Source organism: Microtus pennsylvanicus, chromosome 7, assembly GCF_037038515.1.
Source record: "Microtus pennsylvanicus isolate mMicPen1 chromosome 7, mMicPen1.hap1, whole genome shotgun sequence".
Taxonomy (NCBI): domain Eukaryota; kingdom Metazoa; phylum Chordata; class Mammalia; order Rodentia; family Cricetidae; genus Microtus; species Microtus pennsylvanicus.
In genome coordinates this window covers 73,951,332-73,979,183 of record NC_134585.1, presented here as the reverse complement: position 1 = coordinate 73,979,183, position 27,852 = coordinate 73,951,332, and the positions used below count along the sequence as shown (strand labels likewise).

The window sequence follows — 27,852 nt, the reverse complement described above, 5'->3', positions numbered from 1 at the left end:
GAGATCCATCTGCCTCTGTCTCTCACTGTCTCTCAAATCTTGGGTTTAAAGGTGTATGACACCAGTGCCTGGCCTCTTAGTGGTTTTGTTTTACCTTCTGATCTTCAGGCAAGCTTTATTTAATAAAACATAAATAAAATATCACTATAGGCTAAGATATTGTCAGCCACCTGCCTGGGGTCCTTCTGTTCTAACCAGAGGGTCTGGGTGTAGGAAAAGAAAACTTAGTCAGTGCCGGATGGTTATGACCAGAGCCACAGCCCTAGGGAAGGCTGAGTAGACCGTGAGACGGACAGCACCAATTCTTTAGACGCTTAGGCCCTCAGTTTGGAGGCTTATACCTCCGGGCTCTAACCACCCATGGATTGGCACTTGGCAGCATCTGTAATCCTCAATTTCAAACATCACTGTCTGTCCTGACTCTCTGACCCTAGCACCTCAAATAGAGTCAGTTTGCTCTAATCTGTCCCAAAGTGACCAAGTCTCATGGATAGTCACTGGCGGGAAGTTTGCTGTACGCATTCTTGAGACCAGTTCAGTCTAGACTCGGTGTTTGAGTTTTCTTATCAGCAAGCTGGCACCTGTCTGTATCCTCCTTTCTTTAGTAACCTGGCGTATACACGAGTGCAGCCACACGTGAAATGGTACTTCGTGTTTTGCATGTGGTGTAAGAATGCTGGTAAATATGGGGTGAGCATCTGATGGACTTGGGTAGAATGCAGTCTGTGAGTAGAAAGGACTCTTCCGTATGCTTAAGGGTCATGCTTAGTAGGATGTGAAATTTTAAAGTGAATATAAGTGGTTGCCTGTGAATTTACTATCACATGTACATGCTATAACTTCAGCTCCATCGTGGCAATTTACTGCACGAATACTTGTGTCCTCTTCAGTTAAGAGTTCCTGAGAGGCTGTTTGAGGGGATGGAGAGGCTGTACCAGTGTGAGGTTCCAGAATCTTTATTTTCAGTTTATACAGATTTTACTCCCTTTTTGGACTCCCATTTTGCTACTTCCTTTGGTCAATTACTTTCCAAAGGTATTATATTTCCTGTGTGTTTTAAGACACAATAAAGTACCCATCCCCCCCAAAAGAAACAGTTAATAATGTCTTATAGTTCACACTAGCTTAACAGTTATGATCATTCTCCTACACAGTTTATTTAATAGATAATTCTAGTTTGGGCTGAAGAATTTATGTCTTGGATTTTGGCACTCAAAGAATAGGAAGGGCTGATATTAATTAGAGAAAAATGGATCTTGCCAGGAGGCCTCTGGATGTGGTGGATGGGGAACTGCGAGACAGAGGCTTTGGAACCCACACGTGCAATTCATTTGTAGCAGTTTTTCTTGCTGTGGTCATGGTTACCACAGCTCCCTTTCCTTTTCCTCAGTATAGCAAGAGATGAGCCCACCTGGGAAGAGCAGCAGGGAAGGGCCCTCAGCAGCTGTCCTTCCGTGATGGGGTTCTTCTATGGCAGGCCTGCTTTCAGCGGTCTCTCCCATAAGTCTTCATTCGACTCTTAAGTTGTCAACTGTGTAGAACTTAGCATCTTTGTAAAAGTAACTGTGCCGAATTGATAGCTCTTCCACCAATGTGGAAGCATGGACGAACACACCCATGGACACACTTCATCACAGCAGCCAACAAGGGAGGCACTGAGTTTCATTGTAAACAAAGATTTATGGTTTTAATTAAATTTTTAAACATTTTTTCCCTGCTTAATCCTGAGTATGGAAATTAATGACCTGAAATGCTTAAAATGTACCTCAGGCAGGAATAAAAGTGTTGAATTATCATGTTAAGGATCATCGGGACACATTATAATGTGATTAACTGATTTATCTATATTATAAATTCAATATATAATTTTTTCTCCATATTTCCAATGAAATCAGAAGTGGAGTAAGTACCAAATGACTGGCGAAACTATGTTCTTTTGATGACAAGAGGACTAATGTAGCACGCCAAAGCGCACTGACCAGAAAGCTTTGTGCGGGGGAACAAGAGAGTCAGTGGCAGGGGGTGGAAAGAGTCCTGGGACTTAGGGGAGTTTGGACGTGGGTTTGATAGGTTCCTACCTTACTCCTGGTGGCTTATTAGACCTTCTCTGAGATGTGTAGCTCTAGGCACTGCACAGCTCATGGGAGAAAGAGGAACATTGCGTGCACTTGAACTTTGTGTGTACAGAATGTGTAGGAAGGAGCTATAACTATGGCCTGTTGACTTCCCATATTGATCCGTGTCTAATCTGGTGTGACTTCCTTATAAAGCTAGAAAACATATCCAAGACAGGAAGAAATAAAGAGATGTAAGTCAGCCACAGAATGTGCAGTTAGATATTATAAAATGTTACCCACTTAGAAAGCCAAAGGTTTAATTAACGTATTAGAATTGGATTAATCAGATACATCATTCTTTCAGCTGTGATAACAGTCAATCATCACCGGCGAGCTCTGCCACTTTACTCCGCTGGGAGGCAGTTGCTAAGCAGGGATAATTAGGAGTGAAGGAGGTTTCCATGGGGAACACCCAAGAGGGATAAATGGGGAGGGATCTGAAGGAGGCAGGCAGAGGAGTTCAGCTGGAGCACAGGTCAGACACTTGCGAACAAAAGGGCTGGCTCGGATGGAAATGACCTCAGACTTAATCTTGAGAAGGCTTTGGCCAGGCTGATGGAGAGAGTAGACAAAACGCTGCATGTTGGAGGGTTGGCCCTGGGCAGCAGTGCCTGGACTGCGTCCCAGTCTTGCTCACTTCTTGGCTGGGAGCAGTCTAGGTAGCGCATAGGCAGTCATTCCCCTTCTGAATGAGAAAGCATCAAATGACCGAGCTCTTTTTATTATTATTATTTTAAATTTATTTATTTATTTATTAAGATTTCTGTCTTTTCCCCGCCACCGCCTCCCATTTCCCTCCCCCTCCCCCGATCAAGTCCCCCTCCCTCATCAGCCCAAAGAGCAATCAGGGTTCCCTGCCCTGTGGGAAGTCCAAGGACCACCCACCTCCATCCAGGTCTAGTAAGGTGAGCATCCAAACTGCCTAGGCTCCCCCAAAGCCAGTACGTGCAGTAGGATCAAAAACCCATTGCCATTGTTCTTGAGTTCTCAGTAGTCCTCATTGTCTGCTATGTTCAGCGAGTCCGGTTTTATCCCAGGCTTTTTCAGACCCAGGCCAACTGGCCTTGGTGAGTTCCCAATAGAACATCCCCATTGTCTCAGTGTGTGGGTGCACCCCTCGCAGTCCTGATTTCCGTCTAGCCATAAATAAAGGACATTGAGCCTATAATTAGTGATCCTAGAGAAGCTAAATAAGAAGGAGAACCCAAAGAAAAAAATATAGGCATCCTCCTGAATATTAACCTTCATCAGGCAATGAAAAGAGACAGAGACCCACATTGTAGCACCGGACAGAAATGACCGAGCTCTTTAAAGCAGATTGATCTGACTCGCCTGCATCCATGGCTGTCACACAGGTTACGTGTTACTTGATTTAATTTGACAAGCCTTTATTGATTGCTGGTTTTGTTCATGAACTCAGCTAGGTGCTGTAGGGTCTGTGGAAGTTCCTTCATTTATTTTCTCATTTAATCATGGATTCTGCAGATACAGTGGAGGGATTGGCACATTCTAAGCATTTGTACTTCCATTCTGAGGCTACTGTTGAAATATATGTTTATCTTTCTTTTTCTGTTTCAGGACAGTGACATTGCTGATGCTTCATTAGAGAACTGTGAGATTCAGAGCTTACCTTGCCAGACTCACAGAGACTCCCACATGCTTTCCCATGCCTGTGTGTGCACGTGTGTGTATGTTCTTAAAGAATAAAGTGATTTGCCTTTCTTCACATTTTCCTTAAGGGGTATAAAATATACATTTAATTCCTGGAACTCAGGAATTAAATACTGAGGCGAGTCCTCGGTGGGTGAAGGTGAGAACAGTTCATCTTACTTAACATCAGGCTGTGGTAAACCCACAGTTGTGCAGTCTAGCTTTCTGCCAAGAGCCGCGCTGCAGACATTTATATGAAGCCTGAGTGTGCAGCCGCGTTGATGGGCTGTGAAGAACACCCAATTTGCTGAGAAGTACATTCTCCATTGCCATAGTTAGGCACGAACTAGGACTGGGGGTAGAGAGAAATCAGCTATCTTGTCATTTTCCATTTGCATTTGTTTTAGGGCTCCTAATGGAGCCTTGTTTACTAGTGCTTCTCGGTAGCAAATTCTCTTCCACACCTACCTTAGCTGCCGCTTGCCCCCTGTATTTCCTGTTTCCCTCCTCTGTTTCATTTGGGCTGACAGGGATGCCGTTCTTAGCGGCGCATTTTGTGTCAGCAAATATGCCTTTACCCTATAGCCACAGCGGCTGCACGCATCATTAGTGCGGCACACAGTGATTTTAATGTTGCTTCCAAACCGTCTTCACCTTTTGCCATTATTTGAATTTAGGGCCAACTGCTCAGCCGTAGGTGGCAGTTTGTCATTCAGCATCTGTAGTTGCAAAATATGTATTTGTCAGTGTGTTTTATGGCTTCAGATGTACTATATTTCACACAAAGACAAATCTTTTCATTTTATCAACGTTGCTATTCACTGAATCTTCCATTTACTTTTTTCCACAGAGAGCTTAATGTTGGATTGGGATGCTCTGAAAATTCATTTTATATGAATGAGACTTAGGTTTTATAGGTTGGCTTTGCTTGGGCTGCAGATAAGCATGAGGATCCAGGCTGGCCATTTATTATTATACTTCACAAATTATTCAGCTCCGGACTGGGGAAGTAGCACAGGGGGGAGAGCCTTGCCTAGAGAGATCTCAGAGGCTGCAAAGCTCTGAGTTCAATCCCAGGCTGCACATGATGTCACATGCCTGTAATCCCATAACTCGGGCAATAAAGGCAGGAGAATTATAAATTCACGGTTATTGTCAGCTCTATAACAGTTTTAAGGCTAGTTATTTAAAGTTTAAAGTTGTCTAACAAGATCATACCAGGAATCCAAAAGCTTATCACTAACAGAATAAGCAATAGATTTTCCTCATCCTGGTCTGGGTTTGATTTCTGGCCTGCATGCCCTTTGCCTTCCTGTGGGTAGTTTGCTGAAGATACAACCATCTTTGCTTGTCCACAATACCTTTAAGCAGTTTAGTCCAAATCCAATGGGCATAAAGGACAAGACGGAGGTGTCTAGCAGCCTTGTCTGTACAGTGACTTCACCTATGTTCCTAAATGTCACTTGTTAGAATGGGTCTGAATCTAAGAAGACAAGGTCAGGGTTTGTCTCCGGGGCTCCTGCTGTTGGCCCTTGAGAAGACAAGACTGTGCTGCGGTACTGGGAGAGACTGAAGTCTGCGTGACTTGTGATCTTAGAAAAGTAGCTTTCTGATCTGGACGTTGCAAGTTTACCTAGTCATTGGATGGCAAAGCCTAACCCACTAGAACTCCCTTGCCGATTTGACAGGAAATAACATATTATTTCTCTCTTTATCTTGCTTTCAATATTTTCATCTTTTCCTGTCGAAATATTAGTGTGTGTGATCATTGATTCCAGCCTCAGTAGTTTTGGGAAGGGGCCATGGACCAGCAGTGCTTATGTTATGGTTTTTGTTTTGAGATTTAAGGATTTAATATATGCAGACGTGCCTAGAATAAATCTAAGCTCTGGTTTTTGCCTCATCTGAATAGGTTTTGCTTCATAAGCAGTTGGTAAATGGTAGACCTTGTTCTAAGCCTTTGGGGACAGGGCAAATGTGTGACTGGGCAGGGCATCATTTCTCTGTTGTTAACTGGATGGGAAGTTAAAGTCAGGTGACTGATGGAGGAAGATCTGGTCACTGAGGGACCCTGCTGTGGGTTGGTGGTAAGTAGCTTGTCTCTACTATGTGATGATGTCTTAAGATACAGAATTCCTAATCTGACTACAGGGCAAGGTCTTTCAGGCACCCTCTCCACTTGCTTAGGGTTTTACAGAGAACCACAGTGGAGCATTGGGCCGACTAAAGTCCAGTCGAAGAGAGAGAGGAGTGAGAATACGAGCATAGAGGTCAAGACCATGATGGGGACACTCACTGAAACAGCTTACTTAAGCTAATGGAAGCCTTCCAACCCCAGCCTGACAGCGAGAGAACCAGCATAGGACCAAACTATCCCTCTGAATGTGGATGACAGTTGTATGGCAGGGGTAGACTGTGGAGCCACTGACAGTGAGACCAGGATTTATCCCTACTGCTTGAACTGGCTTTTTGGAACCCATTCTCTCTGAAGGGATACCTTGCTCAGCCTAGATATAGTGGGGAGGGCCTTGTTCCTGCCTCAAAGCAATGTGCTAGACTTTGTTGACTCCCCATGGGAAACTTTACCCACTCTGAGGAGTGAATGGGGAGTGGGATTAGTGGGGGGAGGAAGTGGAGGGGAAGGAGTGGGAAATGGCTTTGTTATGTAAAATGAGAAAAGATAGTTTTTCTAAAAAGAATTTTTAAAAAATCTTAAAAATAAAAATGAAAAATACATCTAAAAAAAGATCCAGAATTCCCCAGGCAGACATGCAGATACTGCTCTTGTTAGCAAAGAGCTTTGCTGAGGTTTCAGAATCCTGAAGAGGAGGCATTTGGGTTCTTTTCCTTTGCACTGTCAAAGTAGATCTTTCTAGCCCATCCCCTCTCCTAAGACCAGAGCTCGGCTTCAGAGGAGGCCTCTTGAAAGCTGAAAGCAAGGAGAATCAAAGGGGAATCCAAGTTCCCAGTGCTGGTCTGCGGGAAGGAGCAAGCATCTACATAGCTCTCCCAGACCTGGAAAGCTCTCCTGCGCCAAGGGGCTTGTACAGCCCTTGTGATGGCTGAGGAGTTTTCCCCGTGTCCATACTGGAAGGGACTGTTGAAAAATGGAAGCTTTCTCCAGCTCCATGTCCTTGGCTTAAAGGCACACGTAAATTAGGATACTAGAGTATCGTGCTCTTAATTTTCCCTGAGACTAAGAATAGAATAAATGTAGCCATGTGGCCCAGAGAATCTCTTAAGTAGTATGACTTGCACACTGCATGGCCCAGGGCAGTCTGCTAATCCACACTGGTTATCCTTCCATTTGGTTCTTGTGAATCATGTGTGATCACCAGGGGTACATGTAAAAAAGGAAGAATAAACACATCAACACATCCTAATCCAAATGCCTTTTCATTGGAAAGATAAATGTCTCTTATAATTTAAAGGAAAAACTAGTTGCTTAGGGTAATGTTTAAATCTTGAGTATTAAGAGCATCATTCAAATTCTGGTTATTTTATATAACACAAATTTATTCTTTTTTTTTTTTTTTTTTTTTTGGTTTTCTGTGTAGCTTTGGAGCCTGTTCTGGAACTAGTTCTTGTAGACCAGCCTGGCTTCGAACTCACAGCGATCCACCTGCCTCTGCCTCCCAAGTACTGGGATTAAAGGCTTGCGCCACCACCTCCTGGCCTTACATTTATTCTTGAGATTAATTTAGAATAACCTGTAATTGACTACTTTTTTCTTTCATTCTTGATTTTTAACCTATTATATGATTCACTAATATAGTGTGACAGAAACCGGAGAGGAAAGGTGAGAAATGATTCAAATTTTTATCATGTTTTTTGCTCCTGTTCATTCTTACATTGCACCAATCATGAGTCTTGCTTTCCACATTAAACATTGCAGATCATTAAATGAATAGCTTAAATGAAATTTAAAACATCATAAATTAAATTAATGTTTGATATGAATATTATATTAGTATTTTTGTGAATAATTCACATGAAAGTGTTTTTTAAATCCTCTTTGTAATTAAGGAGTCACTACCCAGGATAGTGTCTGTCAGGAACTGCAGTACTATCTCTGCTTTGTCCCCGTGCTTACTGACGAACCTCAACATACTGCAGGATATGCATTTCTGTCCCCATGTCGCCGTAATGGAAGCATAAAGCCACTGTGTGGCTCACACACTTCACTGCGAGCCTTTCTGCCCCCATATCACAGCAATGGAAGCGCAACGGAGGGACATGAGACCAATAGGTGGCTCACACACGTCACTGTGAGGAGCTGTACCTGTGTAATATGGTATTCTGTCAGAATGAACAATATTAGTCTGAAAATTTTTTTTTTATCAAATTGAGTTCTAAATGGCTGTTTGCTTGAAATCGAACTTGGTCATCAATAACTAATATCACTTAATATTTAGGGAGTGCCTACAGAAACAAATGGTTCATACCCTTCTTCCAATGACTGTTTATTCCCAGAGAGAGCAATTGTGTCTTCACCTGTCTCTATGTACTTGTGAAAGCAAGTGCCCTCAGAAGAGGGAGACAGATCCTTTGCACCCAGAGTTCAGAGGGTTTGTGGGCTGCTGGAACAGAACCCTGGTCCCCTGCAAGAGCAGCAAGCCCTCTTATCTGCTGAGTCCTCCCTCCAGCGCCCTCCCTGCCATGTTTTGATCTTTCACTTTAATTTTTATGGGAAATATCCATAAGTTGATAAAACAAAATCTTAAGGAAAAAACTAATCATCGTTAAACTTTGTTAAAACAGTTGTGTTTCTTGATATCTCTTTTTTGTTTGTTTGCTTGTTTGTTGTTTTTCGAGACAAGGTTTCTCCGTAGCTTTGGAGCCTGTCCTAGAACTAGCTCTTGTAGACCAGGTTGGCCTTGAACTCAGAGATCCGCCTGCCTCTGCCTTTTGTTTGTTTGGTTTTTCCACACAGGATTTTATTAAGTAGCCCTGTCTGTCCTGGAAAGTTCTCTGTAGGCCAGGCTGACCTCACAGAGACCTGCCTGCCTCTGCCTCAGAGTGCTGGGATTAAAGGCGTGTGCCACCTCTGCCTGACTTGTTGATATCTCTTTCTTACAACATTCAGTTAGAAATATGTCCAGCACCTGATCATTTGTCTTGAAAAGCTTTCTATATGTCTGTCAGGGCCTCTTGAGTCTCACTCATTGGGTTGATTACAGTATTTCTTCTCCATAATCTCCTCATCAGGTTGTGCATGGCCTGTGCTTTCGTTTCATGTTTGTGAACCTAACATCTACAGCAGCCAGCTCCCCATCTCGATGGGTTCTGCTCCTCACACTGACAGCATTGGGAGGCTGTGGCCCTGTGTGTGTTAGACCCTGTGTTTTTGTATGTATGTGAGTGTGTGTTATATATTGTTGATGTGTGCATACGCATACTAGTGGGGCCCAGAGGTCTTCCTTGATTTCTCTCCAGCTTATTTTTTTATTATTTTTTTCATTTACTCTTATTATGTGTGTGTTTGGGGGTTCATAGCTGTTGTGCACCTGTGGAGCTCAGAGAAAAGCCTTGTGGAGCTGATTTTTTGCCTCCATGTTCACAGGAGTTCTAGGAAGTGAAAATAGGTCAGCGGACTTTGACTGCTGGGTGACAATCACCTTTACCTGTGAGCCTTCTAGCCGCCCCTCCTACCTTGTGTTTTTTGAGACAGATCCTCTCTCTGAACCCAGAGGACAGGCCAGTGGGCTTCAGGGATCTGCCTGTCCATGGCTCTCCACTCCTGAGATCACAAATGCGCCATGGTGTCTGGCTTTTCCTTTACGATATCTTTAATGAATTCAGGTTCTTTATAGTAATATAATCATGATGTTATGCAACTTAGTTTTTTCCCACTCAGGGTCTAGAAGATATTTACGCACTGACATTTGAATGGTTGACTTTTTTTTTTAACACTTGACATTTCAATCCTTCTAGAGTTGGGATTTGCGATTTGAGTGAACGAAGGCTTCAGCTTCACATGATCTTTCCCATAAAGCATTTCTCTCAAGGTCTCCACTTGTTTTGGTACTTCTCTTCTTCCTCAAGTGCTGTCACTGACCAGCAGACTTGTGCAAGTGTGCTGGTCTGTGTTTCTGCCTGTGGCTTCTTCTTTTCTCTCACTGATTCTGTCTTCGTCCTCTTCCTCCTCCCCTCTCCACTCCCCTCCCTTCCTGTCTCCACACACACATTCATCTCTCACATTTAAGCCAGCATAGTGGTACATGCCCATAATGCGAGACTTGGGAGGTTGAAGCAAGAGACTCAGGAACTCAAAGCCAGCTTCAATGACAACAAATTCTTGGCCAGCCTTGGCTGCAGGAGATGACACACTCCTTTCCCTGATAAGGGATACCTTTGAACTCATGCGTGCATATGTCTATTTTAAGTATCCGTTTTCCCATTAGGTTTTGGACATAGTAAAATCAAGTATCCGCACAGTTCTTCCAAGAATCTGGAGGGTCCCGGATGCTGAAGAACTGAGTTTATACCGGATTTTCAACCGGGTGTTTAATCGCCTACTTTGGAGTCATGGCCAAGGACTGTGGAGCTGTTTCTGTGACTCAGGGTAAGTTGAAGTCATTTCATTTTCTGTTACTGCAATTTTAAATGTTTTTCCATTAGTTATGCAGGCAGACAAAGGACATGGTCAAACATCTTTAATAGTAGTCTTTTAAAAGATGAACTTTTACTGCATGTAATTATAGTACTCAAATATAATTCATATCAATTAAGTTGATTTGCATAAGTCAATAGTGAGCTCTGGGTTCAATGAGAGACCTTCTTTCTAAAAATAAGATGTAGAGTAATCAAGAAAGGGAGGGACCCATCATCAAACTTCCCCCCATGCACACATACAGAAACACTTGCAGGACATGTGCATGCACAGAGAATATACATACCATACCATGCAGAGGCACATATATACAGATATGTGCCTACACACCACACACATACTTCACACATACATACGTACACCACATACCCGCACACATACATGCCCAATTAAAGAGATTTCTGGGCAGTCTTGAGTCCAGTGTTTTATTTGCTTATCAAGATCATTGCTTAAAATGTAGACATTTCTCTCATCTTTCGTCAGAGTCTAAGCTTGTCTACAGACACAGGCTGCCCATCACCATGTGCTCCAGAAAACACGGATTATTTTTCAAATATTAAAAATCTGTCCATTCTGCATGATTTGAGCATGCTACTCTGTGTAGCATCCCAGAGTACACTCTTCTCTGCTGTGAAATCTGAGCATTCTGTTTAGTGCCGAGACTCCTAGTCATGTGTGCCTTTCGCAGACCCCTTGTAAACACTAGGTGTTTTCCCTCGTCGGTCACTCACCAGTGGAAGCTCACCCGTGTTGCATTTCCATCTGAGGATAATCTTGGCTGTAAGACTTCCCTCCAGAGATTTAGGTGAAATATTTGATCTGTGTTCTATAGCCACCCTCCACCTCAACTGATGGCTCTCTGGAATGCTTCTATCTGAATTCTCTTTGGTTTGGTTTGTTTGTGGATCCTTTGGCTTGGTTCTACATAGGGATTTCAGCTAATGCCAACCATGGAAGGCTGTAAGGCAGTCTGTTATTTCCATTAATGCTGGGTATTTGCCAGTGTCAACATCTAAATATATACATCTGGTGCCTTCGTTGATCACAGGGTTTTATTTTATTTTATTTCCTTACTCTTTTTGGTAACATATTCAGGCTTGGTTGAGTTTCCTCATCACCTGCCACTAAGATAATACTCTGTGCACATTTTCCTGGTAGTATCTTTCTCTACAAATTCTGACAGCAGTAGTAAGTCACACTTATTACTTACTTAGGGATTACTAAGCATAGGACAGTTGTTCATATAGTCACCATAAAAATATCTAGAGTAGACTATTACTGTTATTTTCATTTGACAGGCGAAGAAACTAAAATGTATACAGAATACGTAAATTATCCAGGTTGCCATAGAAATTGGATGACCCTCCTTTTAAACCCAGAAGTCTGAGTTGAGCTCTCAGTTCAGTGCCTTATTGTTTGTCCCCAGACATATTTGCTGTTTGCCCGCATTTACCAAGCCTTCTTCACTTCAATTCCCCAGCATTCAATTGCTTAGCCAGTTATGTCTGAGCAGGTGGAGGAGAAACACTTAGGAGTTCAATATTCTACACACTTTTCTAACGTGCTGGTGTTTTTTTTATATGTTTAGCTCCGGGCTTTATGTGACAGACACAAGTGAGCTCGGTAGGCATTCTCGACTCTGTGACATCACATGGTGCTACTTATGCTTGGTGGTCTTCAGTTTGGATCTTCCACAGTTTGACTGTACTTGTGATACTTTGCCCATCAGTATGTCTTCCTTTAATAGCTGATCCAGCAGCTAAGGTGAAAGAAACCTAGTCTCATTTCTTAATGAATGATTTTAATTTAAAAAATGTTTTTATTCTCACCTATGTGGAAAATATTAGACAAATATTTTAAATAACAACAGGGCAACTCCATTCCTGTTTTTGTCTGTTAATACCCAAGAATAAGATTAAACAAGTAAGCCATTTTGCCTATTTCCAGAAACATTGGAAAAATGTTATAAATCTTCCTTGCTGGTTTCAATAAATTTAGCTCAGGGCTTTTGTATCAAATATCCTGGTCCTTCTCTTCTTGGATGCTCATGCGCAAAACCTCCTTGGTCCCACATAGCCCTCTGGGAGGATTTTTTAAAGATATATTTTATTTTAAAAATGGCGTGTATGTGTCTCTATGAGAGTATAGGCATCCATAAAGCCACAAGGAGGCACTGGATCCTGTGAAGGCAGAGTTACTGGTGGTTGTGAGCTGCCTAATGTAGGTGCTAGGATCCAAAGTCAGATTTCTGTGGACTCTAGCTCAGGAAATATGGCTATGTTGAGTAACATTTCAGTTGAGACTTGCAGAAGATTAGGTTTTAGCCATATAAAGTGAGTGGGAAAGAAGAGGAAATGGGGAGGAAGATGGGGAATGAAGAGAAAAGGGAAATGGGGTAGCACCACCATGTTGGAAAGGATTCACAAGTCCTCTTTAGACCCAGGGCAAGAGATTCTGGTCCAGACATTTTCAGCCCAGAACATTTCCTGTGGGAGTGTTCATATGGAAGCTTTATTATTTCTTTTTAAGATCTTAGTTCAGAAATAAGCTTTAAGAAATGTTATAAGGGGGCTGGGAAGATGGCTCAGTGGTTAAGAGCACTGTCTGCTCTTCTAGAGGTCCTGAGTTCAATTCCCAGCAACCACATGGTGGCTCCAAACCATCTGTAAAGAGATCTGGCGCCCTCCTCTGGCGTGTAGAGGCAGAAAGTTGTATACATAATAAATAAATCTTTTTTAAAAAAAGAAATGTTCTAAGGCACATTCTTGGGTATGTTAAAAGGCAGAGACATACCTGTCTATACAGACAATAGAGCTGTCCAAGAGTTACTTAAATTATATATATTTTTTGTAACGGAGCAAGAAAGCAACACATTTTTATTTTTAGCTAAAATTCTTTCTAGAGAAATAAGAAGACTAGATTTCACCTTGATGTCCTAGCTGTCAGATGGCTCTTAAAGGAATACAAAAGGACAGAGCAGAGCTTCAAAAGATACAGTAGAACTATGGAAGAGCCAAACTAAGGACCAAACACAAGCAGTAGCAAGTGGCTTGGTTTTAGGTTGTGAACTATCCCAGTGTGAAAAACATACACAGAAAATGTAGTCGTCTAGTGACCCGACCCTCTTCCTTCACAGCCCTCCCATTGGCTATGTTCTTGGTAGGTCTTCAGCACTCAAATCTTTCTTCTGGTGATTATCCACTTGCTTGACAGACTGTCTAGATTTTTAAACAGACAAAGCAAAACCGGTCTTTCTTCTTTCTCCATACATTTAGCCATCAGTTAGGTTTTCTTCCAGGGTACAAAGGAATAAATTATTTCCCTTCTTCAGATAAATGTTTTATTAAAGTTTTCATGAGGAAGAGGGTGAAGTGGTTGGATTATTGAATAATAGGCGGACTTTCTAAGTCTTGGGATTTCATTAACCCCGCTTTGTTGTGAGAAGTATTCAGGATCTTATCCCTTGTCATGATGTCACTAAAAATGTCATCTAAAGCCGTCCCCTTTAATATTTCTCTGAGGATTAGGGAAAACTCAAAAGAACTATTAAATCATTTAATTTTTCTTTTAGAATTCAATGACGCTAGTGCTTTTATTCTCTTTGAATTTAGATTTAAAAAGCAGGCAAAAAGACCCTGGATTCTTTGATTGGAAAGCTCTGGTATTTTCACCTCTTCCTATCTCATTTTTACCTTTGTTAGAAATAACAACAACAACAACAATAGAAAAACGTTTGTGTCATTACTTTGACACAAGTGTAGCAAAGGAGCTTTTCATATATACTCTTTACGGCAGGCAGTAGGTGAGGAGCACACGGTGCTGAGTGTCACGGCTTTTCTGTGTATGGGCTCTGGTAGCCTTTGGCTTCTCTTTTGGGGGGTTTTGTATGCTGTTACTTGAATATAACTTAATAGACTAGAATGAAGTGTTTTACTAGTGATATTGAATGTTTACACAGGAAGTATGTATAGGACATTGGCTCATCCATTTGCCTTGAGAAGAGAGTGGTAGACGGGTCAAAGCTCTTCTGTAAGCAGGAGCCAGCAAACCCAGCAAACTGGATAGCCATGCTGAGTTGGTAGCATCAATGGCCTTAGAGACAAACCTCACACGATATGTAAAAGTTGTATCAAATTGAAATAAAGAAACCCCTTTATCTTTCCTCCATCTTATTTCTTCCTCTCGCCCCTCTAAACCCCAAGGTCAGTAAAGAAAAATAACCTTGATGTGAGAGACCTGGTACAGATGTAAGCAGATGTTTCAAAGTATAAAGAAAACTCCTGTTCCGAGTGGGGAGTAATAAAGGAGATAGATGCTCATATAAACATATCAGAATCCCACCAGAGAAGGCTAGATGGGCAGTCGGAACGTAGGGTGTTTTTTATGTGTATTTACAGGCATATACAGTTTTATATCTCTCAGCTCAGGCATTTAAGGTCTTTTACATTATGCATATTAAATACAAACATAAATGGTAATTATCTTCTCCAGTGTTTTTTTGCTCCAATTAGGTAAGTTAACTTTATATCTGTGGCTGTAATGTGTGTCTCTAACACACATATATTGTTAAATGTTTAGTAGTAAAGGTTGAGTTAATTGAGCTCACATTTAATTGTTTAATTAAATCAATTGGATCAGAAATGTTTATGCCTTTGGTAAGGAAGAAGTATTATATTTAGACCTTAACATTTCCAAACCCAGAAGAAAATCTATTTCTTTCAATTAACTCACTTGAGCTTTAACCCTGTAAGAAAATCTGTCATCTGCTGAGGACATGCTGTCTTCTTGGACCATGTTTTTTATTGAGAAAATAAACAGTCGTCTTTGCAGGAAAAAATGAAACAAAGAAACTTCAAGCACTTTGAAGTATGTAAAGAATTTTTTTTTAAATTCCAAATATATAAAATAGCTACCGAAGGTTGAAAACTGAGTTTTGGGATTTTTCTTTTGAGATCCCCCCCCCCCCGGGAAAGGATTTTTCCTTAGTATTTTTTTTTCCTTTCTTTCCGAAAACCTGTTCTTTGCCCTTGAGGCTTACAAACATTGGCTTTTGTCGAAAGAGACTTGAACTTTCCTCTCAAGGTTTGAAGAGCTAACCCTCTTCCATCCACGCTGATTTAAGCCATGGATGATAGCTTGGGACTTGATAACAGTGACACAGACAAACATGTATGCACCAACAGTGGGGCTTCCCAGGGAATCACAAACTGTTCCTCCTTTGGAGTGAGTTCCCTGAAAGAGGAGGGACACCCAACTTCTGCTGTGGGAGGTGAGTGCCCATTGGGGTGACATCACTATTGGGGTATCACTATGTTAGAGGAAGCAGAAGGGATGATCAATACAGAGAGTATTTAGAAAGGGGTCAAACTGAGTTTTGTAGAGCAGGGCAGCCACAAATCACAATGACTTTATAATCTCTTTGTGTCTGGTATTATGCTAAATATAGAATTAAAAAAACCCCTAAATTCCTATAATGCCTAAAATTTGAGCAGTTAACAAATTAATAAATTAATATGGAGCAGCTTCATTTTGTAAAAGCAGGAATGAGTCATTTTGTTAGCTCTCCAGGTTGGGTAGCACTAATGGCCATATATACACATATGTACACACACACATACATACATAGGATTATACAAATCCTATAATAATTCGATATTTCAAAAACGAAGATTGACTTCCTAATTTGTATCTGTTATAAAGCTTCCATATTCATCACATCTATGAAAGGCCAATTCTACTTTGTTTCCCGGTTTGTTGCTGGTTGCCATTTCCAACAGTGAACCCCACAAAGTCATGTCTGTTTCCATGCCAACAGGACCTCTTGGGAGAGCATCTTCAGTAAGAGCCCGGAGGTGGTGAGTCCTCTGCAGCTCCAGTGTTGCCAGCGCCTGGTGGAGCTTTGTAAGCAGTGTCTGCTGGTGGTTTACAAATACACCAATGAAACGCGAGGGCCCATCTCAGGCATCGGCCCTGACTGGGGTAACTCTAGGTGAGTCGGACTTTCTTAGTTCCCTGTGTGTATCGTGTAGAGACATGGCATGGGGCAGTTTGAAATTGAGGGTCTTTTTCAATTAGGAGTCTTTTTATGCCTGGTTAGGGGATCATCAAAAACTGAAAATGCATCCATTTCCTAATCTACAAAGCAGCTTCTATTTGCACAGCCTTTGCCTTTAAGAAACCAAAGAGCAATCACTAGCCTAAAGGGGTACGTGTAATGTGATTGGAAATATGCATATTTGATGTATATATTCCTGTTTCTAAAAACCTTGGAAGAGCATTCCAAAATGCTGGAATAAAATGAACTATTATTGGGCATTTCAACATTCATCCCTGATAACAATATGATTGAGAAAGTGCATTTGGTTTGATTTTATTTATTCAACATGCTTCTACCAAGACATTGGCCACGCCAGTCAGCAGGAGATGAATTTTTGTCAAGTTCTATCACAAAATTGAATTTCAGGTGTATCCAGTTAAAACATGTAGTTCTTCTGAAAGTAGAAACACATTAACAAGAAACAACTGTCACGCTGCAAATGGACAGAATAAAAGTGTAGTCACTTTAGAACGTCACTCTACGTTTGCACTTCCTATCAGAATTAAAGATGAGTTGTAACTCTGGGTACGGATTACAGCTTGGTTTGGTGGTAGGAAATTGGAGCCAGGATTTTACACAGGATGGGCGCTGAGCTGTGCTCCCAGCCTTTTTCACTTTAGTTTTATTATACTAAAGTTGCAGTGTTACTGAGAGTAGAAGCAAGTGAGTGATGAAGATGAAGTCATAGTCAAAAAGGAGTGAGAGTCAGGGAGGAGATTTGAAAATAAAGAGCGGTTGGAATCGCTAGATGTGGATGCAGTGAGATCATCTCTCTTCGGGGAGGGTGAGAGCACTCGAGCCTACTCTCTTCCACAGGACCCGGAATCACAGAATGGATTGGAATATTTTCCTCAGAAAGGATCAGCCCACATATTTGTCTTAGATTTTGTTTCTTGTACACTGTGTAGTATATCTAATCTGTTTTGACTATTTTGTTTTTGCAAATAGTAATTGATTGATCATAACAATTACAGAGACAAAGCTAACTGTATTTTATTATTTTATTTATTGGTTTTTTGTGGTTTTTCTTTTTTATTGATTTTTATTGAGCTCTACATTTTTCTCTGCTCCCCATCCCTGCCTCTCTCCTTCCCTTCAACCCTCCCCCCAAGATCCCCATGCTCCCAATTTACTCAGGAGATCTTGTCTTTTTCTACTTCCCGTGTAGGTTAGATCTATGTATGTCTCTCTTAGTGTCCTCATTGTTGTCTAAGTTTTTTGCGATTATGATTTGTGGGCTGGTTTTCTTTTCTTTATGTTTAAAAACCACTTATGAGTGGCTACAATGATACTTGTCTTTCTGTGTATGGGTTACCTCACTCAAAATGATGTTTTCTAACTCCATCCATTTTCCTGCAAAATTCAAGATGTTGTTATTTTTTTTCTGCTGTGTCTCCATTATGTAAATGTACCATATTTTCCTTGTCCATTCTTTAGTCGAGGGACATTTAGGTTGTTTCCAGGTTCTGGCTATAACAAACAATGCTGCTATGAACATAGTTGAGCACATGTCCTTGTGGCACGATTGAGCATCCTTTGGATATATATCCCAAAGTGGTATTACTGGCTCTTGGAGGAGTGTTGTTTCTTAATTTTCTGAGAAATCACCATATTGACATCCAAAGGGGCTGTACCAGCTTGCATTCCTACCAACAATGCAGAAGTGTTCTCTTACCCCACAGCCTCTCCAGCATAAGCTGTCTTCAGTAGTTTTGGCTATTTATTTATGTAAATTGAAAAAGAACTTTTTTCATATAATATATTTAATCATGTTTTCATCTCTCCTAATTCCTCCCAGATCCTTCCCACATCCCTACCCACCAAAATTTATATTTCTTTCTCTCTCTTTAAGAAACAAACAAAACAAAACACAAATAAGAGCCAAGATACACAGATGCACACACAGGAAAACAGAAAGAGAGAGAGAGAGAGAGAGAGAGAGAGAGAGAGAGAGAGAGAGAGAGAGAGAGAACACCAAGATCTACAGGCAAAAGACCAATAAGACAAAAACAAAAAATGTCCAAAGCAAAGTGAAGTAAAATAAAATAGTCAACAAAAATATCCCCAAGTTTGTTTTTTGTCCAACTACTTCTGGGCATGAGGCCTACTGTGAAATGTGGTTAATACACCCAGTCAGACCACACAGGAGAAAACTAACTTTTCCATTCCCGGTGGGTATCAATTGAGGACAGCTTCTTAGTTAGGGGTGGGAGTCCATGTTCACTTCCCCCACTCAGTACTGGAATCCCATCTGGCGTGAGCCTGTCCAGGCTTTGTGAATGCTGTCACAGTCTCTGAATTCGTCTGCACATCAGTCCTCCTGTGACTGGAAGACACTCATTTCCTCAGAGTCACCTGTCACCTCTGGCTCTCAACAATCTTTCTGCCTCCTCTTCTGCATATTCCCTGAGCCTTGAGGGGAAGGGGTTGGTGACAGAGAAATGACAGCATCTTCAGAAAATAGTGCTGGTGAAACTGGATACTGCATGTAGAAGAATGGAAATAGAATCATATTCATCACCCACCCTGTGCAAAACTCAGCTCCAAATGCATCAAGAACCTCAGCCTAAGAGACACGCTAAACCTGATAGAGGAGAAAGTGCAGATGAGGCTTGAACTTGCTGGCACAGGAAATGACTTTCTGAACAGGACACTAAAGACACAAGCTCTAAGATCAACAGTGAGTAAATGGGACCTTATGAAGCTGGAAAGCTTCTGTATGGCAGAAGGCACTTTCAGTTTAGACAAAGCTGCAGGCTACAGAATAGTAAAAGATCTTTATCAATTCTACATCTGATGGAGGATTAGTATCTAAATATATAAAGAACTAAAAAGGCAGAACATCAAGAAGACCAAATTAAAAAAAAATGGAGTACAGAACTAAGAAGCTAGTTTTCAAAAAATGAAACATAAATGGGTTAGAAACACCTAGGGAAATGTTCAGCCTCCTTAAGCCACCCAGACAATGCAGATGGAAACTACTTTGGGATTTTATTTTAGCACAGTCAGAATGGCCACGATCAATCAAGCCGACTGCAGTTCATGCTGTCAAGCATGGAGAGCTGCTGATGGGAGGGCTAGCTCGTACAGCCACTGTGGAAAGCAGGGTCATGGTGCCTCGGGAATCTGGGAATAAATGTACCTTAAGATTCAGCTATACCATATATACTTTTGGGCATATACCCAAAGGGCTCGACATCCTCCCATGGAGATGGAGATACTCATCTGTTTTCATTGCTGTTTTATTCACAATAGCCAGAAATGGGGAATAGCTTAAATGTCCATCCCCTGATGGACAGGAACATGTGGTACAACTGTACCATGGAATACTATTCAGCTGTTAATAAAAATGAAATCATTTAATTCAGAGATAATGGATGGAGTTGGAAAAAGTTATCCCAAGTGAGGCAACCAAAACCCCAAAGACAAATATTGTATCTTTTACTTTATATATGGATACTACCTTTTAAGCCTTGGATTTGCATGGTACCATCCAAATAACCACAGAGGTTAGGAACCTGGTAAGGGACTAGGGGAGAGGTGAGCATCTTCCCCCAATACTCAGGGCTTTACATATTCTAGGCCAGTGCTGTCATTACTGAGTTCCTGAACCCAAGCTGAAAAGGAGAAACTAGGAAAATTAATTGATGTACAATTTCTTTTGGGGGATGATGACAGTGTTCTTGGCTTGCAGGTGGCTATATAAGATTAATATACTTAGCTTACTGAATTTTATATCCAAGAATGATAAAAAATATTTCTGTCATGAAATTCAAGACAATAAGAAAAATCCTCCAAAAGCATAATGCGCATAGTTTGTTGAATTTTATTTACCCTGCAGTCCTCAAACTAGGAAGCTGGGTTTGTCTGAAGGAGTTCAGGGGTCCTTGTCCTACAACAGAAAGATGTTGGAAGGTGAATGTCACTTACATGGTCAAGGAAAAGTCCCCTATCGGTTTTAAATGACTGATATTCTGGGCATCATCAGAGTTAACAAAAAGATAGCATATGAAAACGAGTGTGGCTATGGGTTGTGCAGTGAAGTCAATGGAGAGTCAGGTGCATTGCTCTTGGGTACGAGTTAGCTGTGAGTTATTGTGGTACAGGAAAAATAAGCTAGGCAAAAAGCTGTAAATTTCTTTGTATTTTGATGCTTATATAAAGTCTTCAGATAGAGTCTATAAATTCCCTTCCTTGAGACAGTCTTCCTGCCTAAAAAGAAAAAATCAAATTCTACTATTTAACTCCAATGCAAAGAACAATTTAAAAGTAATATTTGCTGTTCAGCTACTGGAGTCTCCCAGGAGGTATTAGTGGAGACTTGGAGGCAAATAGCTATTGCATTTCTCCAGAATGCCTTGCAATACCCACAGCATTTGTTTTAGCTGAGCAGAGTGTTTTTCCAGTATAATTTCATATACTTTTTCCAGTTCATATCACACTTCTCCTTCTTCCAAATCCAAAAGAACAGTTTCTTACTAACTACCGCTTCTATTAGAAAGTTGGGGTTTGTGGTGTCCTTTCCCACTGTACTTCCTGGGTAATTTTATGCTTCATGTTCCTGAAAGTGTTATTATAACGATTGTATACAGGTTTTAAAGGGGTATTTTTGTGTGCCATGACAAGAGTCTGGAATTGTCATGACCACGGAGTGCAGTCCTCAAGAGCAGCAAAGCTGTAGATTTGCACAGGCATGAGCAGGGGAAAGACAGCTGCTTCATACAGCTTATTCGCCTGTAGAATGTTGCTAACAGTGATATGTACTTAGGTAATTGTTATTAGGGTAAAATATGTTAACATTTATAAAAAAATAGAATAGAGCTGGCCAATAAAATGCTATTTAAATAATTGTTTAGTATAAAATAAATCACCTAGGATCCTGTACTTTGTGATCTTATTTATTTATTTATTATTTATTTATTTATCTCATGTGCCAAAATGGAGCTCAAGGTCTTAGTGAGACTGGGTGTGATTTCCCAACACTCAGGAGGCTGAGGACGGGAGGAGCATGGGTTCCAGATCTACTGAGAGACAGTAGAAAGTCGCTTTTGTGCATGTTTCTCAAGTGTCAATAGTGCCAATTTATTGGAAATTAAAAATTTTAATTGGAGGATTGTAAAGATAGCTTAGTGACTAAAATGTTTGCTCCAGAAGCATGAAGACCTGAATTTAGATCCTCAGAACCCACCTTAATAGCAGAAACTCAGGAGGTATACTGGCCACCTATAATCCCAGAACCTAGGAGATGGGGATGTTTGGGACAAGCTGGCTGGCTGGAGGTGCTGAGCTACAGGTTCCCTGAAAGACACTGTCTAAGCACATAAAGTAGAAGAAGATGGAGAGAAACAACTGCCATCGACCTAGGGACTCTACAGGCATGCTCAGGCGACCACACACATGCGTGTACACCACACATACACATGTGTGAAGTTTGATAGAAATTGCTGTTTTTGTGTTATTCCTGATGCCTTTTCCACAGAGCTTAGACTGTCCCCACCCACTGTGGATTCGTAGGTTTTGATCAGTGCCTTATTTTATTTGCTCCTTGCCCTACGTAAGAAGGGACGCTTTCCCGTGCCAAAGGTATCAGATTAATCATTAAGACTTCACCAGCACTTGACATCATAATTAATCCATATAAATTACCCTAGTTATATTAAGAAAATAATTTATATAATCTGTGATGTGAGAAATCAGTTGTTTCATTATTCATCAGCCATTCTGGAGTTTTGATTTAATTTACTTTGTTGTGTGTTATTTGACTGCTCTATTAACTTAATGATCAGCACAATTATTTATAGTTTGTGATATTAGGTAACAGATTTAGTAGGTATTATTATTTAGGATGAAATAATGTTTATGGATAGTATGAAAAATTCTATTTTAATCTGATGCTGTTTGCAGTTTTATTATAATGAATTCTTTTCTTTTCCTAAGATTTACAGAAATCAACTGTAAATTTAGTTTCTCATTAATATAGACATACCCTAGTTCTCAGCACTGAAGTCATAGACTAGGCCGCTGACAGGTCTTACCTATCACTTTGCTTCTTATGTGTTCATTCATGATGCTGCTTAGAAGATTCCAGTGGCCAAAGAAGGAAATGAATCAGTGATGCTCTCCTGTCCCTTGTTATTGGAAATTCCTCAGAGATGCCTTTAACCTGACTTTACAATACATTGCTGTAGTTATTACTACATAGGCTTTATATACCATGGTTAATTTTCATTCACATTTATGGATTTTCTTGGCCATTCAGCTATAGATCTATAGATTGGACTGACCAAGCTATCAAGATTTTTACAGGAAAAGAAAATATGGCTACCTAATTCCATATTTTATGTAATTCCCAGTTTTTAAAACTTGGCATTGAAAACAAACAAACAAACAAACAAAAAACAAGGTCCAGTTTCTTGGCAAATTTGACCTGAATTAGAGCATAAATTTGCTTGTAGTATTTATTATCAATTGTGAATATAAAATTAATGTTTTTTGCAGAATGTTGCACCCTGATATATATATATATATCATATATAACATATATATGTTACATATAATATATATTATACATATACTATCTTGTCGTTCTAAAATCTGGGGAAAAATCAGATATTTGGAAATACATTTGGCTTCATGATTACATCAATCTGTAACATAAACACTGAGTTATCTAAGAATACAAAGCTTCTAATTAAGAATGTTTTAGATTAACTATAGTTATATTGAATCAATAAAATATTACACAATTAGGATCTGTGTTTCTATATCATTTAAATAAACGCTGAGGTTAATGCGACCTGCCAAATTCTTCATGAAAATAATTAGTAAAAGGCTAAAGATTTGAGATGTCAAAGTATCTGATTCTTCTATCACGTTTTAAGGGGCTGTTAGTCCGGCTCTATGTGTTAGTTACAGGCACTGATAATGAATTATAAGTTTATGTGAACCAACAAACAGCACTGTGATGTTTGAGTACAATGATAATAGCATGTCATGGTATGCTAATTTCATATGTTGTATATGTTCAGCTTTCTTAAGACGGAAATTTTTGTATGAACTGTATTGTTGTGATAGTCACAGTTTTCAGATAAGAAGGGTAAATAACTAGTTGTGTAATCCTTTCATGAATTATATTGACATTAAAGTTTTGTTGCAACCAACCAATTTTTTTTTTTTTTTTTTTTTTTAGGTATTTGCTGCCAGGAAGTGCCCAGTTCCTCATGAGATCACCACTATACAACATGAAATATAATTCGCCCGGAATGACTCGCTCCAATGTTTTGTTTACATCCCGATATGGCCGTTTGTGAGACTGAATGCTGAATGGAGTATTGTCATGGGCTATACATAATAGCAATTCATTTATTTTGTCTAGTTGAACCTTGAGGAAGTGACCCTTATGTGCTGTTTTATGTATATATGTCATATAAGTGTGTGGAATACATACACACATGCACTCAAGTAACATAAATATATATATATTTATTATATGTAAGAAGAATTAACAGAAAACTGAATATAAGATTTAACCTTTCTGGAAATATAATAAACCATGTTAAAGTTGTTTACACAAATATGCAAATGTGTAGAATTTGCTAGGTTTACAATTAATTACTTCCTACTAGAAATGTTATTTTTGCTGCAGAGTATATAAAGCAGAATTGATCTTGAAGATCCCCTTACAGTGTTAAATTATTTTCTAGATAACACAGCTTAGAGTTCAGAAAGCACCGAGCATATCTTATCACTGACTTCTCTCACTTCTAGCAACTGTTTAACAGTGAAACACAAGCGATGCAGAAGCCTGGGGTTGGCTTGACGATAGGATTAGGATGAAACGGGTTTATGGTTACTGTAGCACACTGTAAAGTCCTAGAACAAAATCCTCGCCTGACTCCCCAACATTTTATCCTCCTATGTGGAGACGTAGCTACTTGTTCTCATGTATACTTTCAGGAAAGATCTGATGAGGTCATAGTGTGATCTAAAGGGGAGACAGTCCAGTGGCTTCCGAATACAATGCAAACTTGCTTTGACTTTCCATGAGAGTCACACAAGGAGACAAGATGGTGGCAGTCATAGGGCTTGGCTGTGGGACTTTCATGACACATAGCACTCACATTTCTCTGGAAAATATATCATAGATGGGTTTAAGTCTCTCAGTGTTGAGACCAATATACCTTGCAAAGTCTAATGACAGTGATGTCTCATTTCACCTCAGAAAATAATCTGAAGGCTCTGAAGAGAAGCCTACACGGAACACATGTCACTACCCACTGATGTGCCATGGAGCCAGTCTTTAATTCAACTTCAGTGTGGCATTGTCTTTCTGTCCAGGCACTGTGCATGTGTTCCCGAGTAGCATACTCCCATGCTCCCTCTTCTTGCTCACAGTTTCAAAGCCAATGTGTTGCTTTCAGACAACACAGTCATGGACTTTTTAACTCAGGAAGTATAATATTTGCTCAAACTTCCCTCCAAAGGTTTTACTCACAGATGCTAAGTATTTGCAAAACTCAAGATTGTTTACCATCTTTTCATATCTTAGAATGTATTTCCAGTAAATGAAGAAATAACTCCACGGCGGCAGCAGTCAGAGCCCATTTGTCCCAGGTTCATTCAAAGGTGGATCGTTGGTGACCCAAGTTGTAAGGTATATGTATTTTACTTTTAAAACCACCTTTGGAGAGTATATTTTTTACTGCAATATTCATTATTTTACACAAATTAATGGTAGCCATTTTACTTCTTTATGGCTGCTCACCCACACACATTCCATCAGAGATTTTTCCGAGTACAACCCACATAGTTTTTTTCTTGTGTTTTCAAAGGAGACTAAAGCATCCAAATGAAGAAAATGAATGTGGAACTTAGGAGTTCATATTGTGAATTATTCAATAAGGTACAGAGTAATTAAAATAAGTGATACAAATATTAGAACATTACAGAATCTTTATGGAATAATCAGCAGTCAGTCCTTTTAATGGTTTATTTATAGTCATTTTTGTTTTCAATTCATGTTTAAAAATCGTGGAAAAATAAAAGAACATAGAAGTTATGGATATATGTTTTAAAGTAATTGGTAAGTGATACCAACCCAATTTGTTGGTCATTCACTTTGTGTATATTAAATCACAAATAATTATTTGATGAGATAGAGTGTATGCTTTGAAACTTCTATTTCATTCAAGAAAGGAATTTTTGTTTAAAACCAAAAAAAAAAAATTGGGGCTTTGCCACAGTAGGTATTCTCACCCTAGAAACGCACACACATTAAAAAACAAGCATACATTTAAATACATAAAACTGCCAAGTATTTGGTGAGCAAACATCATTCCTTTAGCTACTCAAGCAAGGCCTTGTTCTGAGAACTAGAATTTCATTGCCTACATTTTTCTGTCTCAACTGGTTGGCTACGATGAAGTCGTGCAGAAAGCCATGTGCTCATTATTTATGTGCATTACCTGGTGTGCTGTGGGCTGCAGTTGTCATAGCACCGTTCCCTAATGAGCAGCTATGAGAAGACATGATAATGAGCCATGGAAGTCTCAGGAGGCCATAGACGGGTTTTAGAGGTATAAAATATTCCTTAGGTTTTGTTATCAATTTCTTATGCAGATGGTTAAAACATATCTACCTAAAAGACAGTATGAATTTCTCTTTCACAAGAGATAAAGAAAACTTCAGAAACTACTTGATCTCATCAGGGTTTTGTTGTTGTTGTTCAGAATGGATTTTGGTTTACTTACCAGGGTAGGGGATAGGTATAGACAGGTTGCCCTAGTAGTTTGGATCAGCTCAAGGTTGGAATGCTTCCCCAAACTGTAATATATGAATTTTTTCCAAACTAAGTAGTAGCTTGTTTATGTTATGACCTACAAATATAATCTAAAGTCACAGTTTAGTTTTCCCTAAGTAAACCAGCCTTGTGGGTTTGAATCTATTAAAAGACCCTGCTGCAATTCATTTTACTTTGCATGAATTTTATTTTGTTTGATTTCATTTATCTTCAACATATGAACATAAAGTTTTATATGGAGCACAGAGTGAAGCAACTCTGCTGTCTGTAAGGATTTGCCTAAGTTAGATCAAATCCCCTAAAGTTTCCTTGACTCCTTATCTCTAAAGTTCAAACCAAAACCACACTCCTTTCTTTTAATTAATATTTATGCATGCACAGGAAATAAGTGTCTCCTAGACTTTGAAAAAAATGATTATATTCAAATTATCTCTTTAGCCTGGAAAATAGATGAGTATGGGATTATGCTGATTTGAAGCTTCAGTTGTTTGAGTATAAACCCAATGCTTTCTTCTTTAACATGTCAGTGTCATTTATGTAAACATTATCTTCAAATTTAAACATATGCAATAGCACTGTTCAAAATACCAAAAAGATAGCTGTATACATGTCATTGTTTAATCTTCTGTAAAGCACTGATTCCTTCTTAAATATATATTATTTAAAAGGTAGTAAATACCTCAAGAGTGATAGAAAAATCCCTTCCTTTCCTATTTAGCATTGCTAATTTGAATTCAGGATCTCATGTACTTGTTCTAAGCATTAACCAACAATAAAAGTATAACTGTACAATTGTGTTACTGTGACCTGGTGATTTTGGGTCATTTGATTTTCTCTTTAAAATGAGGACTTCAAGTGTAAAGGGCCATGTCATCTACACATTGATTATTAGAGATTTAATTGGTTTTAGACTAACGTTGGCTTGTAAATAAATGAAAACTGTAGAAATGTATTCATAAAGAAAACTTGATTTGTCACACCGCTTTCTCTCTCTCCTATTTTCCTTCTTCAAATTTCCTTTGAAACTTTAACTGTGCGTGGCCAAAGTAAAAAAGAATAGAAATCTTGCCTTTTAGACAGGGGTCTTCCTTGAATTCTTATAGTGGTGTGGTTTTGCCTGAACAACAATAAAACTTCAATGAAATATTGGATCAAGTTAAGTTTGCTGAGAACTTTAGGAACAAGGTTGAGGCCTGTATGTCTATAACGCATGAAATGTGTGGATCTCTGTGATGTGAGATGCACTTTAACAGTCTTACAACAGAAATTGGCACGTTGAAATGACACATGTTGAGGTTGCTTCTATTTTTGAGGATCTATCATGAAGTGGTATATGGTGTATTGGAAGAAATTTACTCAGGTAAACATTATGATACTGAGGTGTGTGCCAGCCAAGAAGAACGGTATAATGCTTTCAACTTTATCACCACCTGTGAATTAGAAAGCGCTTGCCTTGACAAACACATCACTCAACAGACTAATCAGTCTTAATTAGCAAGAAGGCTTGCCTTTGATAAGTGGTCAGATGCTTACTTCTATCAAAGGCTAATAGCCATTCTGGTCCTTGAGTTCATAT

General features: G+C 39.7%; 1 protein-coding gene across 2 annotated transcripts in view; it reads left to right on the top strand.

Moving 5' to 3' along the window:
* Ttll7 (tubulin tyrosine ligase like 7) overlaps positions 1 to 27,425 on the top strand; it is a 114,935-nt gene extending 87,510 nt beyond the window's left edge. The window contains exons 19-21 of one of the 2 annotated variants that reach the window (XM_075981114.1): positions 10,172 to 10,332; positions 16,196 to 16,369; positions 23,667 to 27,425. In XM_075981114.1, the coding sequence (XP_075837229.1) occupies positions 10,172 to 10,332; positions 16,196 to 16,369; positions 23,667 to 23,787 (456 nt within the window). In that variant the 3' untranslated portion in view covers positions 23,788 to 27,425. The remainder of the gene's footprint in view (positions 1 to 10,171; positions 10,333 to 16,195; positions 16,370 to 23,666) is intronic. The other variant, XM_075981115.1, reaches the window with a different exon arrangement.
* Positions 27,426 to 27,852: the final 427 nt, after the last annotated feature.